We start from the raw sequence: 18,384 nt of genomic DNA on the forward strand, positions 1-18,384 counted from the left end.
GTTGTAAAGAACTCAGCGGCCGCAGTGGGCCGGGCAGGGCAGGGCACGAGCCGTGGCGGCCAAGGACACTAGAGTTTGAGAGTCACCGCCCGCGAGACGCCTCTCGCCCTCCCGCCGCGGCCCGCCGGACTCCCCGGGGCCGCCGAGGCGGGGCCGGGCAGCTGCCGCGGCAAGAGGCGCGTCTCGCTCCCTCCTCCCGCTCCTGCCTCCTTCCCAGCGCTCCCTCCCACCTCCTCTCCGCCCTCCCCCCCACCCCACCCCCCCACTCCGCTCCCTTTTTCCCCTGCTCCCCAAGTGAGCCCAGAGCGCGAGAGGCAGGAGGGGCGGCGCGCGGCGGAGCAGGCTGCCAAGCGCGCTCGCCCACCGCCCGCCCGCCCGGCGCAGCTCTCCGCGGCCGCTCCAGTCGCCGCCGCCGCCCGCCGCCGGCGTGTCGGAGGGAGCCCAGGATGGCCGGGCCGGGCTCGCTGCGCTGCGCGTCCCGGGGGGCCTCGGCGCTCCTAGTCACCGCGCTTCTCTACGCCGCGCTGGGGGACGGGGTGCGCTCGGAGCAGCAGATCCCGCTCTCCGTGTAAGTGCCTAGTGCTGGGACTCCCGGGGAGGGGCCGCCAGCGCCCGGGGGACTCGGGGAACCCAAGTTTGGGCGCCTGCAGGTGCGGCTGGGCAGGACCCGCCGCGGGTGCGGGCCTCGCCTCTTGCACCTGCCTCTCAGCATCAGCGTGGAGCAGCGAGACTGGGGTGGGACCTTCTCGCCCTCTCGGTAGGGTTAGGGTGTAAGACCTGGAGAGGTTCACCTCAAGTGACAGCACCAAGTTTGGAGCCGGTTTACCGACTGCAACTTCCACGGGCTGTTTTAATGGACCTCTTTTCTGCTACCTTGCCATCCCACTTTTCCAGGAAGCGGGGGATGGGTGGATTTCTTCTGAGTAGTATTTGCCAGGTGATGCTCATTTAAGGTGTTTAAGTAACCAGGCAGTTGTTTCTATGAAAGCCCATGGTCTTTTTGGAGAGCCAGGGAGATGACACATTCTGAACTCTGGTGACCCCAGAACCCCACCTGCGCTCCTCTGTGGTTCTGCAGTTTGGTGCTGGTAGTTTCTAAGAGAGAGCGTTTTCTCTCTTTATTTTCCCATTTTCTTTAATGTTCTATCGTTCTGCTCCTTCAGCCTCAGCCCCGGTGTGTGTGCGCGTGTGTGACGGTGACACTAGGTGTTAATTTCTTCCTCTGCCCTTTCTCCCCATAGAGTGAAGCTGTGGGCTTCCGCTTTTGGTGGGGAGATAAAATCCATTGCTGCCAAGTACTCCGGTTCCCAGCTTCTGCAAAAGGTAAGGTTTCTGTGGTGACAGACAGCGATGATTTTTCTAGCACAGAAAATGGAGGCAGATTTAGTTTTTCCAAACAAACGTGAGCCCAGAGCTGCATCAGTTAACAGAGTAGTCTCCTATCTCCGGGTTCTTGGCATTGTACTGTGCAGTGACTTCTCCCTACCGACCGGTTATTTTTAGATGACACTTGATTCTAAACACAAAGAAAAGCAGGGTACTCACTCCGACACCGTCCTGGCTGGGGCTTGGAAACAGTGCGTTTGCCCGGCTCTCCTCTCAGTTGTCTATATTGCTGTCTCAGTGCGAGAGCAGATGCTTCCTTGGCCAAAAGATGCTAACTTCATCCAAGGGGCAGAACCGGCTCCTGTTTTTGTTTTCGTTTTTTTTTTTTTTTTTTTTTTTTTTTTTTTTTTTTTTGAGCCTCCACCTTGCATGGGAGTCGTGGGGTTCAATGTATCAGACAGACACCAGCAGCATTGTTTGTCAGCCCTGCAGTTGTACAATCCCATTATTCCCCAATCATCTAGACCCAGGGCTGGGGTGCATTACATCATTACAGATAAGGAGAATGAATGTGGTTATCTTTCCACTCAGCTGCACTGCCGGGTAATAAGCTCGGAGAGTGGTCCACAAACTTCAGAAATTGGTCTGCGTCCATATATTTCTGTAGAGTAATGAGAATGGAGAATTGATTATTAGGCACTTATCAGAAGCTGCATCGGTTTTAATTCAAATAGGCAGCATTATGCTTAAAATTACATCGTGAGCTATATGGCCTCTTTTCCTCCTTCTAAGATAAAGAATGAGCTGGTGGGTGGGTAGGGGTGGAAATCAGAGCGGGTGAAGAGGATTTCAAGTTAGCAAATTAACCAAGTTAATCCAAATATTCTCTTGACAATAGAAAATAAAAGTGGCCTTTAGGGGACCATTCTCTGAGAATGGGTATAAACAGCTAAAATTGTTAAGTTAACTTTTAAGCGTTTTAAAATGTGTTTTTTGGGCCAATGTGCCATATGTGTTGTGCATGCTGCCTGGTAACAGAGTCCATATTTTATTTATGGCATTCCATTTCAGAGAGTAGCATATCGGGGCATTATATGAAACCGTTTGTCACATGAAATTCAAGTATTATAATAAAGCATCATCCAATAATGGGATGGCAAAGTATACTGGCTGGGGGAAAAGAGCCAGGCACCAGGTTCCTTAAAGCCATAGAGAAGACTGTTTACCTTTAGATTGGGAAGAAGTGCACTGAAATTTAGTCAGTTGGTAAAACTTAATGCGTTGATCTGCTTTTATATAAGACGGTCATTTACATGCCTTGGACCCACCACATTTATAAGAATGGCCTTTCCCTCCTAGTATTCTTTTAATTTGGTCCAGCCTTGGCCGTACTCTGGCTTGCTGCCTGCTTGTCAGATGTTTTATGTGACGAGCTCCGGACTGTGACATAGCCTATGTATTTTGGCTGTGCTTTGAAAGAAGTGACCATATCGTATAACTTTAAAGAGACTCTTCTCATCTGCATGTTGGAGTTGTGCCCCCCCCACCCCCCTTTTTGGTGTTGGTTGTACTTACATAGCTTCTAGCTCAGCTTTTGGGAAGCATGTGAAATACATGTTTTTCTTCGTCTGGAAGTTAGAGCACACAACGCGTATGCTGCACAAACTCCATCAATCCTATTGTTGCTCATTGTACAAGCAAGTTGGAAATGGCTCAGACACTTCTCTCGCCTTCTCATCAGGGTGGCCCCTGATATCGAACTCGCCAGCCTTGCTCCGCTCTTGCTGGGCCTGCAGCTGGACAAGTGTGTGATTGTTTCCAGCTGTGTGATGCTTAGTTGCCCTTCCTTGTTGCTGTTTGGCACCGTGTCAGTCGTTCCAGGGGAAGGCGAAGCAGTGCTTTCAGTTAGGGTCCAGGGCGGGTATCCGCTGCTGTGTGCCGTCTTCCACAACAGGGGTCATGAGATACTCATGGCTTCGGGTTGCTTGGCAAGTACTTTCAGGAGTGGTCAGAAGGGTGTGTGATAGATGATTTGGGGAGCATTCTGCCGAGATCTTTGAGCCCTATTGATCTCCCAGATATGACTGTGTTCTTTAAGACGCTGAAGAACATTGGGTTAGAGAGTTCAGCATGAATGGGAAGAGATCTGAGATGCTCTGAGTGTGAGAGACGGAATGCCACTTGGAAAATCGAGGGTGCTGTCACCCTCTTGCTTATTTTCAATTTTCTGGCAACTTGCATTAGGAATTATTTCTCTAAACCAAAACAGTGTGCATCAACCCTGTGCACTTTTCTGTATCTTAACAATTGAGGTGCCTTGAAAACGAGGTAGATTCAATTGGAAAAATGCATTAACACTGTGTTAGGGGAACTCACAGGTGATAATACTGGGTTGCATAATAGACCGTAATTTCACTTGTAAGGTGTGGACATTTACATTTGACTCTCAGTTAAGGAAAAATGCACTGTATGCCACAATATAATCTTCTGTATTCGTGTCATTTTCTAACTGGTGCTTCATGCTCTCAGTCAAGGTAGCATGTTCATCTTTAGAATGGAAGTTTTCTTTCTTTCATTTTTTTTCATTTTTTTTTCTTTTCTTTTTTCACCCAGGGCCTAAACTTTCCAAAGTAATTATTATGAATATAAATTAAATAAGAATTGGCCATCCACTTTGATGTGTTTGAAGACTGGGAGGTCTGCCATTTTGGCAGTGCTCTTTGTTAGGTGATGTGACTTGCAGTGGACTCTGAAGTAGACACTCACAGGGACTGTAAGTCACCACCACCTTACACAGGGTCATTGTTTCCTCAGTTGTCCCTGGTTTGGTGCCATGGCTCTCCCTGCCAGTAGCTTAGGACACTACAGTAGGTCATCTATGCAGTCTTGCCCTCTTAGTTTCTTTCTTTTTTTTTTTTTTTTTTTTTTGGACATGGGATCCAAATGCTTTTTAAAGTGGTATGTTTTGGCTGTAGAAAAGTAGGTGGGAGTGAGTCATGAGCAGCATAGGGGTTGTTAGAAGACCTCCGCCCACCCCAAGGCCAGTACTGGTGTGCCCCTGAGGGCCTGTCAGCTGCTGCCTTCACTGGCGCATACTGCAGGGCTTTCCCTTCTTGTCAGCTCTAAATTAACTTCCTATTGGACACATCCGTGCCAGTATTCAGCTTCATCTCCCTCTCCCCTAAGATGTGCTTTGCTGGGTCCATTTAGGGAGGCATAGTTCCGTGTCACCTCTCTATTCTGGGAGTCAAGAAGTCTTCTAACAGGTCTGAAAGCCTGGCTGTTAAACACAAAGGCACCACACCTTTAACCTTTGCAGTAGGAGTCATTAAGCAAGTGTGATTTTCATCCCCTCCCCCTTAGGGGGATTTCCATGGAGGCTGAGTCTTTCATTCTGTTTAGACCTGCATTCAGGCGATGGATGTTTGTTGGAATAATGGGTTCTAGTGACGTTTCCCAGAACCGTGATGGTAAGCACAGGTAATACGTGCTTCTGCCATCAACAACAACAAAGAGGCCCCGTTACCTTGGACACCTCCAGCAGCACTCACCAGGCCATTTGCTTCTTGAAATGCTCAAGCAGGCTTTTGTGTTATCAACTATTTATTGAGATGGCCTTAATACATAAACTCTCGATGTGTCTCTCCACTGGACGGAGTCAGCAAAGTAAAAGGCCGGTTCCTTTAGCCATTTTGTACAATTATGACTTTTCATCAATGTGGAAATCAATGGACTTTTAAATAATTAACAATGAACATTTGTGAATTATGAATTGGGAGTTCGTGCTGTGCTGTCCTGAGGAAGCACAGCTCTACAGATCACGAAGGAGGCTCTGTGTTTTAGAATGAAGACAATTTACCTGCCGTCCCCAAAGATACACGCTTAGCCTGTGTTGCCAGTGGTCCATTCACAGCACCACTTCTGATTAGTAGACTTTGTCCTTTCATATTCTCTTTTAAAGCCTTGACAGTTCTCAAATGACAGTTCCAATTTTTCTGGTCAATTAGTGGTCTCATTAGCCCTGTCACCAGGACACACGTTTGATAGGTGTCTGTCTACTTAATGCTCACATGGTCCCTTGATAAGTTTTTGCGTGAACCTCTTTGGTTTATTGTGTTTCCTAAGATTTCATCTCTGTCAGAGATACCCTGCTTTCTGTCTTTTACTCGGAGCTGCTGCAGCCTGTGCAACTCAAAGAGATTTGCATATGCTTATTAAGATTAAGGGACTGAAAATATGAATGAAATTCTCTCTCGTTAGAGGCAAACCTCAGGTTTCCATTCCATTGCAGCTATGAGTTTTGATCTGTTAGTGTGATGATCTTTCTAGTATTAATTAATAAATGGGTCCAGCTATCCATTTATTAGGATAAGTGTGATTTTAGGAAGACACATGAATATAAAATAAAATAGTCTATGGTTATGAAACCTCTTGGGGATGGACAAACACAATCCATGCTTCCAGTTTTTGGTGACGATATCACCTTGTGGTAGGATAACCAAAGCCGTAAGAACTGTGAGGCCGCCATCCCTGCACACTTAACAGCCTTTACTCCCCCTTCATTTCTTTGGTTGGAAGCATGTATCCACGGGAGTGCAAATTGGGATTTCAGACCCTGCTTTTGATCGATCTCCAGCGGTATATGGTGCTCCCACATAAGGCAGCCAGTAAGTGACTGAGTGTGCTGAGCTTGCTAAAATGAGTGCACATGTCATGTGAGCAGGATCCTTTGTCTCAGGGTTGTCATTAATCCAGATTTGCCGTCACTGAAGCCAACAAATGGGCCTTTTCTTTATCCACACACACAGGGTCTGTCAGGGTCCCCCACCTCCTGTAACGGTAGTACCAGAGGAAACAGCCCCAAAGTCCAGCCTTCCAGGGCCTATGAGGCAAGAGTGATAGGGGTGTAAGTTGCTTAAGATGCTATCCTTTGACTTCGAGATTTTGTTGTGTCTGAGACCATAGAAGAAATTAAATATATGTTAATAGAGTGTCAGTCTGTGAATTAGCATATGAGACTTTACTTTCTTTTAATGCCATTTTTATGTGAAGACTTAATGGTCCATGTTTCATCTTGAATGACTCCAGTGAACTCTTGAGGACTGTCCACAGGGAAAAGTTCCCGAAACCTGTCTCTGATGACCCTGCTAGAACCTTCTTCTGTCCTCCTCAGTCCATTAAACAGAATGCACCTTTTCCTTCAAGGAGAGGAAGAAGAGCTGTTACATTCCCCAGGCTCCCCTGGGTGGTTAGCCGTTGGCAGACTCTGAAGCCGACCCACAGTGCCCTTCACAAGGCAGCAGCCTGGGCCTGGACTCACCCTCAGCACCTTGGGCTGCTGGCTGTGTAGCTGGCGTGTTGTGGGATGATCTGTATGCCAAGCCAGCAGAAAGTTATTATACAAATAGACTTTGATAAAAAATATAATGTTTCTAAAACACGACAAGTTTTTGTTTGCTTTGAGCAACACTTATGGGGCACTTGGTGGGTCCTCTAAAGGAGGCATTCCACTTTGCAGTTTGTATTAAATATATACCTTAGATAGCTTTTCAGTTACTCCTGACCAGGATTATGAAAACAAACAACTCAGAGGCCAAATTGTGTGTCTCAAGGCTGCATTGGAAAGCAAAGCATTCTCTCTCGACCAGGAGTGGATGGCCATGACTTTTCCTTTGCATATTTTAGGACCTTTATCTTGACACCTGCTATTGGAAGATGATTAACTCCCTTGAGGTTAAAAGAGCATTGACACGGGCAAATGATCCGGACTGGCAAGTTGATCAGAGCCATAAATGCTGTGGGTTCATACCACAGACCGCTGGTTATACGTTTTTAAGGGGAGCAACTGCCAGTCAATGTAGGGGATTGCACCTGTCATTACCATTACAGTTACTAAGTTTATGCCTGTGTCTACACCTGCACTAACAAGGTGGCTGCCGCCCACTGCAGAGAGTGCCTGCTGCCGCCTGCTGATGGAGAGGACCTCATCTTCTTGGGTTGCTAGAGAGGCTCAGCAAACAGAGCAAACCAGGATGCCCGTGTAGAACCAAGCGACCGCTTTTCATCAGGCGTGGCTCTGGCTAGCATACAGGATGGTGTATGCAGCTGGAATGCGAGGACCTGCTAGAAGAACACAGGCAGCTGCATAGTTTTCAGGGCCTGTTGAAAGCGGAGTGCTGAAGCAAGTCCTGGTCTGCTGATGCCCGGCTAAGCCTTCCGTGGGGGCAAGCTGCCTTCATTTCAGCTTGCTAGTTTTCCTCCCAGGCATCTCACTCATTATGATGCTTCCTTCACCCTTCCTTGTTCCATTGGAGAGCTTGGAGCATACTCAGAGATACTTGTCCCTTAGAGACATGCTGTTAAAAGAAGGGGGTCCCTGGTCTAGAGGTTTGTCTGCTTATTGTTTCTGTCATTTCCTGAGTAGCCTTGGGCAAGTCCCTTAATCTGATAGCAGAAGCAGGGGACATTCACTTGCAGGCTCTCTATTTCAGGTTCTGGGATACAGTGGCGTGGCACAGACCTGCAATCCCAGGACTGGGAAGGCTGAGGCAGGAGGATTGTGAGTTTGAGGCCAGTCTGACTTATACAACAAAGCCTCTCTCAAAAACATCAACAGCAGATCTTTCTTTAAGCTAGCTAGGTCAGGGGTCACTGTTCTGCCCATTTCACAGATGACTAATTGAGGCCTACAGAAGTCAAGCAGCCTCTCCAAGTGGCTGAGCGGGGCTGCTGGAGTCTGCACATCTGGCCACATGTTTTATGTGATCTTTTAAAACACCAAGTTGCTCTTTAGGGGCGGGGGAGTTAATAATACCTGGCTTTCTCTAGCATGGAGCGCTTTGGAGATGAAATGAGGTAACATCTGGGAAATTACTTCAGAAATAATTAAAGCCAGGATAATGGCTGAGAGGACAGTCTTGGAGTCATAAGAACGTAGATTTGCCTGCCTTATCTCCATTTCCTATCTGGGCCACCTTGTGGTATAGCATTTCAGAACCTGTGCCTTTAAATGGGAAAGGAGACCAATACAGTCCATGGAATAAAATATACAAAGTGCTTAGCACAATGCCTGGCACATCAAAAGCTCCTGGCAATGACTCCTTGTGGGCATTATGGGATGCACCATGCGAAGCTCTGCAGATGATCTTTGCTAAGCACTCTGGGGCCTGGATCCCTAAATACCTGTGGATTCAGGAGTGAACAGTTAACATGGGTTACTATATGAGGACCTCGTAGGAAGGTAATGCACCTGGTAGCTGACAGGGAACCAGTACCATAGAGCGGGGGGATGTAGCCATGACAGTACAGTTCCTGTCAGGATGAATGTCACATATGTGGGACAAGGCTAGCCCCCTTTCTCCTAGACAGGAGAAGGTGCCCACACGAGCCTGCCAGTCATGGTCTGCCTTGCTTCCTGGATAGTGGGTCAGCTGAAGACGTGGCTGCTTCTGCCCCATAAAGAGAGAGAAAGAGGCTCATAAGCTACAGGATGGGTGCATCAGCCACAGTGGACACATCTTAACTCCAGGGTCCTCTTGGACAGCATGACAGACACTTCCTGCTGGGACAATACTCTTGCTGGCCTTTTGAAAGTTCAGACTTCTCCCGGGGGCTTCATGCGGAATGATGCTGGACACCAAAAGGAGGTGGGAGGGCTATAGAGAGGTGAAGCAGTGTTGGTTAGCCATCTGTCACCCCCCCACAGGAGGCAAGGGCACCTGGTGTTCCTTGGCTCTTCCTGCTGGCCCTGTCCTCTCTAGAGCTTGCTTGGCAGCCCTGCTGTTATATTTTGGCCGTGAGCATCTGCAGTCCTGATCTGCGTCCTTAAAGAGGTTGAATGAGTACAACTTGCAAACTGCCCCCCCCCCCAACTCCCAACTCCCCCTTCCTTCCCTCCCCGATCCCCCCTCAGAATTACCAGCATCTTGAAGTCTTGGAGGTGGGGTCTGCTATAGTAACTAAGTACTTTAAAAAAAGCTGTTGTAAGCCAGTTGGCAGAATGTGCTCAAGGGCCATTTGTTTTTATGAATGTCACAGAATTGTAGTGTCTGACTGGCCCCTGGACTTCTGGAAATCCACCAAGGTCATCATCAGCTCAGGTATACAAGTATAAGCCAGAGAGCGTGTTTGGTATAGCACTTCTGGCTATAGTAGCTGGTGCCCATTTGGGTCTTTTGACACAGAGGTGACCAGAATTTTTTGCCTCACAGATTTGAGGTTTGAAACCTCACAGGCCTCAGGTTTCAGGAGGTGAAACATCTTGGTAACAGGGTGTTTTGCTCCTCAGGACTCTGCCTCTCTTTGCATTGGGTGCAGCTGGAGTCAAAGCTGTGAGGTCTCAGGCGGCAGGTGGAGCTTGTGGACGACAACAACAATGATGCCCTTGCTGTTGCTTATCCTCCCTCAGAATCTTGGTCTTCAGCAGGTGGGGGGCGCAGAGCATGCTCTCCTGGCAGTTTTATTGACGGTTGGGTCCCCAAGATGAGGCCAAGCTGCCTTACCTTGCAGTGTGGATTTGTGCCACACCAGATGTGAGCAGTTGCTGAGAGCCAGCGACAGAGCTGACTGCTAAGACGGTGGTCGGCTGGGGCGACACACGTCTAGGCTGCTCCAGCGCCATCTTAGCACAGGAGATGGGGCTGACAGGAGAAACAGTGACCTTGCAAAACTGCTGGCCGAGTTCCAGCTATGACTTGAAGACTCAACTCTTCTTCAAATCCCAGGGAGCCTTTCCCTTTCCTGTTTTCCCTGAAAACTCAGACCAGCCATAATCTCTGCTCAACTTCCTAAGTGTGTGTGTGTGTGTGTGTGTGTGTGTGTGTGTGTGTGTGTGTGTGACTTATTCTCCTAAAACTCTGGGATCCTGTTTTCAAAAAAGATGAAGGGAATAATTGGCTTATGGGACCCCCAAGTCTGGATCCAAATCTGGACCCACCCACATGCTCTTCACATGACTTAGAATTTCTTTCTTAGTTTCCCTCCCCTGTGGCTCCCTCTTCTTCTCTCCCTTCTCACTCTTCCTTATCAACGTATCTTATGTTTCTTTGAGATATGAGCTCACAATAGCCCAGGCTGGCCTGGAGTTTCTCTTTCCCCAGCTTCCCTAGTGCTGGGATTATGGGTGTGCCACCACACTGGGCTCCTTTTTACTTTTCTGACACCTCCCGACCCTTGACTCTCAGGAGGGGATCCTGTAATTGTATCTGGTTCTAGAGTCTTCCCGCAGGGAGCCTGGGACAACTGAGGACGTTCTTCAGTTTATTTGGTTTCCCACTTGGTTTTAGGGCTGAGTTGTGCCATGCTAGTCACTACCTTGCTCATCCTAGGTCTCGACTTGTATATTCTGAAGTAGCACAAAGACGGATGGATGATATGGCTCAGTGGCTAAGAGTGCTTGCAGAGGACTGGAGTTCCGTTCCTAGAGCCCATGTCAAGTGTCTTACAGCGGCTCCAGTTCTAGGGGATCTGATGCCCACTTCTTGTCCCCTTGGGCACTCACACCCATGCGTTCATACTCACCGCCCACATGCACATTTTAAAAAGTGGCACAAATAATGCAAGTGTCTGTGACATCAGGCTCTGAGGATGATGGTGTGAAACTCAATATATGGCCCAGGAAAGCCTTACTTTTCTGTCTACTCTATCACATTACTATCCTGCTTTGTCATTAGTGAAGAACAAGAGACAGACTTGAAGTTATTGTCCCTTTGACTCCCTGGAAATCACATGGAGACAACATGCACCGTGTACATTAATGGACAGAGACGTGGTGGCAAAGAGAAGCACTTATTATACATGCTCAGGAAGTGATATTCTTTGGTTTTCTTGCCCAAACTCTCCCAGTCCTGTCCCTTGCCTGGTAAAGGTGGGTCACTATTAAGATAGTTTGTTCTTGCTGTGACGTTGTCCAGTAATTCTCAAAGCAAGGTGCAATTAAACACATTGGGCAACTGTTTTGTTCTTTGTGCCTGTACTGTCCACAGTGACTTTCCCATTGTATTTTGTTGTTGTAGAGTTGGGAAAACATATAGAGAACAAGAGATGTGAGTCCTATAACGCACAGCTGTGCTCTCCACCTACTATGGGTTCCCGTTATTAGTGGACTGTCTATTAGAATAGTATCAGTGTGCCATATGCAAACAGCTCGACAGGCGCAGACTTCTTGTCTCCCCAGAAATAAGTAGAACTCATTTGGCTTCTCCTTGGTGGTGATGCTGAAATTTGAACATTCTTTCTTAGCTTTGGCCTGGGTCCCAGTGGGGACACTGTTGTCATTTGGTTTTACACAGAATTTGCATGCTGATTTACAAACTTATTTGCATACTGATTCAGATGGCAAAGGCATAGTTCAAGCCAGTCACTAAAAGGCAACACACCCAGGACTTTTGTGTTTGTATGTAGGTGTGTATGATAGTCATGTGCTGTTTTATTTTTTTTTTAAGGAATATTGGTAATTAATTTTTTAAAAATCCAAATTTTGTTCCCAGGTTTAAGTATTGCAGAATATCAAGGGTCCTGGCCACTCTGAAAGAAGATGTAATCCTCTCTACAGAGTGTTCACAGATCACTTATCTTTTGAAAACTGTGGAGAATAAATATTACCCAGAACAGGAGTTCCAGAATTATGGAGCCATAGCTGGATTTTCTACTTGAGTAGCAAGACTTGCATTTTTTTTCTTTTTCTGAAAATAAATGCCTTAAGACTGATAGGAAATATATAGAGACTTAGAAATCAGAGGATTGACTTTAAAATCTGCTTTTAAGAGGAGTCGTTGGTCCTGGGAGCAGATGTCTGGGGAGAACAGAGAGTCTGAGTCAGCCGTTCAGGCTGGGGGTCTAGATGAACCGGCTTCAGAGTCTCAGGGACCCTAAGTCAGTTGCAGAGCCTCTGGCAAATGGACTCAGAGGTATTAGCTTCTAGGGTAGAACTGAGAGGGCCAATGGGCAAAATGCAAGAGGATGGGTGCTTAGCAGTAAGTATTCTTGAGGAAGTGTGCACAAATGGTGGACAGACCGATGTGATGCTGGTTTCATCATCATCATCATCATCATCATCATCATCATCATCATCATCATCACTATTCCTGAGGCATAGCTTCCACACCAGGAAGCTCTGGCTGCGGAGATGCCAGTAGATGTCCAGGCGTCAGGGCCATTGTTTAAATGACATCACAAAGGCTGTTAAAGATGCAGAAACAGAGACAGAAGATGTAGCTGTGCTCAACAACTAGGCATTGGGCCTTGGCTATATAAGTCTCACCTTTAGTACTTAGAGTAGGGTGGGGCAGGAGAGGCTTTGGGATATTTCCTAGGACTAGTCACTGATCCCTTGATTTGGTCTTTGTCTACACTCGGCTCTAACTTTGCAGCTGTATTCATTGTCTTGTTTCTTGAATGTCTTGTTTCTTGTCTAACAAGGGATTTAAAAGAGAGAGGAAGGAGAGGAAGATGTGCAGACTTTTACTTTTTTATAGTTCTTCCTTTTGTTATAACAGGAAGATGATGTCACTTGTCTTTTATTTTCCTCTGAGGGCCAGCCCTCCCTGTCACTAGGTTTGATGTCTGAGCATCTGACTGGATTTGGTAGACCGCCCCCGCCCCTTGTGTATTATCTACAGGGCTGTTCAACGGCCATGTAGAACAACCAGCCTGGGCTCTGAGGCCCTGGGTCCAGACAGATCTGGCGTTGTAATCCAGCCTGACCTTTCTTAGCCTTGCACTGAAGTCATAGGCTCCTTTTCTATAAAATGAGGTCATGGTAAGTACAGAGTCACACAGAGCCCGGTGCCTAGGAAGTGTTGGTCAATTTTTGTCTTTTGGTTAATGGGTTAGTAACATTCTTGTCCCATCATTCGTCTCTCTTTCCTGAATGTTTTGCTGTGTTGGTGCCTGTTTTTTTTAATTTTTATTTTTATTTTATTGTTGTTCTGCACAATTGGCAGTCACCTTGAAAGCCATGGCCCTCTGACCCTCAGGGTCAGTTTCATTTTGTGTGGGATGAGTCTGGCAAATTCATCCATGCCCCTGGCAGGTCTGGGGATGTGTGATATCCGGAGGCCCCCTTATCTCCTGTGTGGTGGTGGTGGTGGTGGTGGGGAGGGTACAATGAGCAGGAATTTGATTCCTCAGGACCAGCTTATACTTACTGACCTGGAGGGGGTCCTCTTTTGGCACCTGGCATAGACCTACCTTTGGAGTGGGACTCAGCATTTTTCCTGTAGCATGCATCAGTGTTCAGATAAAGAAAGGAAGACGTGCATAGCTTGCACAGCCTCTTCCTTGTCCTTGTAGGCTAGTGATGCTCCCGGCCACGGGCAAAGGATGCAGAGTGTCTGCCCCTTTCCCCATTTACTGTCCAATGCCCAGTTTCTGAGCTCCAGTGTTAGGGTGTTGGATGCCGAAAATCCTGAGGGCTAATCTGGGGAGAATATCTATCGCTGAAGCCCTGTAGGCAGGTCCTTCACCCGGTAGCCCCCTGAGTGCCAGCAGGCGCTGATGACTACACTTGTCTCAGCCAGGTGACCTCTTCCTCCCCCCTCTGGAGCATCTCTGCTCTTCTGCATCAGTACCCCTAGTGCAGGGAGTCTCTTTTGGAAGCACACAGCCCGGCTGAGGGGGTCCTAGTGCCTCTGCAGCGCGGGGACCTGGCAGCTGCAGCAGGAGCAACCGCAGTGCCGGGGCGGTGCGTGAGGAGCACCAAGCGAGACTGATGGGGCCGCAGCAGCCGCCACCATCAACCTGGGGGAGGCGACTCGGCAAAGGCAATTAGGGAGCTGCTGCAGCTAATTCCATAAAGTGCTTGGATGCCACATTCCCAGTGACATTAGGAGGAACGTGAATTTGAATTTCTCTCCCCCCTCACCTTCACAGGGTGGCACACTTCATCTGTCTTTTCCTGGAGGCCCTTCTAGCTTCACCTTGTGTGCAGGGCATAACCCCGACTCCTTAGGAATCTCTGTGTTGTCTTTTGTCTACATGCGTGACACTAGGTTTCTGAGTTTTGTGTTGCAGACTATCTGGAGGTTCATCTCTGCAGCTTCCTACACCTGCAGACTGCACAGAGCCCTGCTTACAGGGTGGCTTAACCTGTGCCCAGCTGGCAAGGGCTGGTTCTAGCACCTTTACCCAGGAAGGGAATCTTGGGAGGAAGAGGCCCGGAGCTACCTTGGGCTGTTTCTATTGGCGTGCCCATTCTCCAGGTTTGATTGTCTGTTCTTCCAGCCCATTTGAGAACCCCCACTAAGTACAGACCCTCTGAAAGGGTACAGGTTGTTCTCTGGGGCATGGGAAGCAGATGACATAATTTCAGTGGGAGGCAGTTTTTCCAAAAAGAATTTTTTTTCTCCAGTCTTTACCACCTGTAGTATCAGACCCAACCAGGTATTGTGTGCAGAGGCTGGGGGTGGGGTGGGGTGGGGCGGGATCATGGTGGAGATGGGAGGGGGAGGCCTATATCCAGCTCCTTTCAAATGTGGGACCTCTCTGTGGAGACCATATCTCTGCAACAGAGCACTCATGTGGCCGAGAATCAGCTGTGCATATTCTGCCTTCCAGCTGAGCCTTGCCTGTTCACTGAGAAGGAACTTGGGAGTGGCGACTCGTGTTGGGAGCTAGCCCTTCTAGCCGAGAGTATGTAGGAGTCAGGGATAGATCTGAGCCTCATGGGAAATCAGGGATGGGCAAATCGAAGCTGGGCCCTGACTGTCAAGCCTGAGCCCTTGCCTAGAAGATGTCAGGGCACTGAGGCTACAAAGGGAAGGAAGGACTCTATGCCTCTGGGGTAGGCTTCTTGGGTGACATGAAGAGGCAGTCATGGGCACTGCTGGGACCTTCTAGATACCATGGCTGGCCTTTACTAGAGATCAACTTCATTTGCTTTTGCAAAGGGGGATATTTGCAACCAATGCTTAGTTAAATCACATTTAAGCCAGAATTTCACCTGGAGAGTCCGTTCCCTAGCGAGTCTCTAGCAACCAAAGTATTTTGTCTTACTGGGTCATCAGGAGAGTTTTCCATAATAAGTGAGGTTGGGAGGAGACAGCACGTTTTTTTAAAAAAATGTTTATTCAACACTCATAACCCATCCTGAAACCCAAGGCCTCCACTTTCTCCTTCAGTACAAGTCTGATTGGATAGACAACCGTGACCGCGCTTTGGGTAGCTCCATCGTTGTCTTCTGAGGCGCACATGCATACATTTGCTTTTGATGAAATCTTGGAAATGTTTTCTTCTTTCCTGCTTCAGCAAACACCCACTGAATACTCAATGAGAGGTGCTGTGCTGGGATAGGGTGCCAGGATCCCTCTGCCGCTGAGGTCACTCTCAACTCCCTGAGTGTTTTGGTGACAGTGTACTGCGTATACATTCCCCAAAGCCATCTGTCTGTGTCACACCTCTGTGGCTCTGACTGTGTCATTACCCACCCTACTGCTGACCTTGCTCCCAGTGTCTGGCTGCTCAGCCCCATCTTGCAGGATCTGGCATGAGTGTGCAGTGTGTCATGTCACGTGGCTTGTTTAAAATGCATTGTTTCAAGGCCTTACATTAAGAGATTCTGATTCAGTGCCTGTGCTCAGAGCCCAGGAATCTGCACAAAGTACCATCTCTGGGGGCTGGTGGCCCTCAGACCATGCTCTGAGAAATGCCGTGCCCAAGGCTTTTGACTTCCCCTTCTGGCCTGTGTACCTTGGTTTGCTGACATTTCTCTGTGTGTGGAGTCTGTGCTGGGCCGGGGGAGGCTATGGCTGTTTTGTTCCAGACTCAGGGAGGAACCCCAAGCTGGCATAGGGTCTGTCCTTCCTCAGAATGGCTCACCCAAATGGAAGCTTCCTCTGCAGTAGAAATGTAGACCTTGAAACAAGCCAGACATTTCATTCCCTAAGTCTGAAGGCAGCAGCCAGGTGCACGGCTGATTGTTGAAGCGGTTTATTTAGAAATCACTGAGTGCAGTTGAAGTAGCCACTCTCCAATTTGTGAGATGGAGAGAAATTTGTTGACCTATCACCGATGGCATTTCTTCTCCCCCAAATAGGTTACAGGGACCTGTGGTTTCCAGCCCTTTAACAGAAAATTGTTTGGGGAGCCTCAGTAGGAAAGGTGTCATCTGCTTCCAATAAAAGGTCTCTCCTCATCCTTGTGCAAGGATTGCTCTCCCAGGGGCATGATGGGTACAGAAATGCATGCTTTCCCGAGGCAGTGCCTTTCAAACTTTAAAAAAAAACCGCGTGCCCAATAAGTAATACACGTTATGTTGCTTGTCACACAGCCTCGGAGCTGAGACTCTTTCCTCCATCATTGCTTATGCTTATTCTCTGGAATGCAATTTGCTATTCTTCATTGTCATCATCATTGTTGCTGTTGTCATCACCGTCACCACCACCACCACCACCACCATCATCATCATCACCGAGATAGGATCTTTCTTTATAACCCAGACTTAGCCTGAACTCTAGACCCGCAGCCTTCTGGGTGCTGTGACTGTCATCACTCAACAACCGTGCCTGGTTGCAGTCTGGTGTTGCGTTTTATCTTCTGTTCTGTCTTATTCTTTTCGCCCCGAGTCTGTTCTGATGTGTTACAGCATTCCACCCTTATTCTGTTGTTCTGATCATCTTGAAATGTTAGTTATGCCTGATAAGTTGATTTCACGATCTACTATATACAAAGCGGTGCCCTAGGTGTTACCTGTAAGTGACAGGCTAGTTTAGTTTGACTCTAGGACTGAAGATGTGCTTTGCTCAACAACAACAACAACAACAACAACAACAACAGCAAACAACAACAACAACGATAATGATGGGTAAATAGTTACAATGTTAACAGTCATTTTATCATCCTGATAGTTGCACGAGGTAGGTCCTCTCATAGTTTTCTAGATGAACTTAAGTTCAGGGTGATCACGTGACTTAACACAAACTGGTAAAGCTAGTAAGCCATAACACTTATTCTTGAATGCAGGGTTGTGTGAATGATGAATCCTCTGCAGACACGCTCTGACCTACCCATGGCCCAACTCATAAATTTTCAGCCTTATGATGGTGTTATGCATTCAGTCGAAGCTGCTGTAAAATTTTAATTCTCTTCTTGTCCTGGGCTAAGGATGTGCAGTATAACACTCTGGGCGCTCTCATACAGCCATGCGCTCTCGAGGGCATCCAGCTGGCACCCCACAATGGCATAGCTTCTTAAACCATGGGCCGCACCCTCATATGAAGTAGTATAACCAAATGTGGGGGCTGGGAAAAATCTGGTAACAGTAAAAAAATAAATTCAAAACCAGATGGTTACCAAGCATAGGTTGTTTCCAGCACTCTCCTGGACTATGTCTGTGGCTTCATTTCATCCCTGGTTCCCAACACACAACATGCACTTCGCACTGTGCATGGTACCGTGCCACATGGTGCCAGTGAATGCTGTGTGAAGCACATTGGCTTCCAGTCGGGTCATCCTGTGTCATGAACTGCAGTGTTTTTACTGTACATACAAAGCTTTCTGCTCCTACAGAAATATAATGGTTTACTTAGGGTAAACGAGGCCTTTAATGCTTTCTGACCACAATCCCCCAGCATATAAGTATCAACATAAGTATATCTATTTCTTTGAATTGTATTGTGTTAGAGCATTTGATTTTTTTAAAAAGTAGCTGCTTGAGTTGTGGATGAGTTTCCTAAAAGGAAAAAAAATAACTCTATAGGATTTCTAAAAGGATCCCTAACATACTTGTATCATTTTTAGACTGCGTATTTGTGCGATGTGGAGTTCTCAGTATTCATGATTATACAATGCAAAGACTGATCAGCTCTGGAAAGTGAGCAAGATTCTCTGTGTTCTGAAGTGTCAGGTATTCAGCTAAGGTTTAATTTCTAATGTAAAAATAAACAAGCATGTTGTAAATGATAAAAATTATATATATACCAAGTAGTTGTTTTAAAAATGCATTTTTTATGATTTGTTCTCAGTGACTGTTTGCTTTGTATACCTATTTAATATACCTGGAGTGCCTCGTTGTAGAGTGGACTGCGTAACTGCGCTGTCTCATGCCATCATGTTAGTGCTTTA

The 18,384-nt window shown here is 47.4% G+C and overlaps 1 protein-coding gene across 1 annotated transcript in view; it reads left to right on the forward strand.

The window, feature by feature from the left end:
- The first annotated feature begins 316 nt into the window (after positions 1-316).
- Positions 317-18,384, forward strand: part of CACNA2D3 (calcium voltage-gated channel auxiliary subunit alpha2delta 3) — a 798,196-nt gene continuing 780,128 nt past the window's right edge. The window contains exons 1-2 of the mRNA XM_084794478.1: positions 317-568; positions 1,242-1,323. Coding sequence (XP_084650604.1) covers positions 447-568; positions 1,242-1,323 — 204 coding nt within the window. The 5' untranslated portion in view covers positions 317-446. The remainder of the gene's footprint in view (positions 569-1,241; positions 1,324-18,384) is intronic.

Source organism: Acomys minous, assembly GCF_964271855.1.
Source record: "Acomys minous genome assembly, chromosome: 9".
Taxonomy (NCBI): Eukaryota; Metazoa; Chordata; class Mammalia; order Rodentia; family Muridae; genus Acomys; species Acomys minous.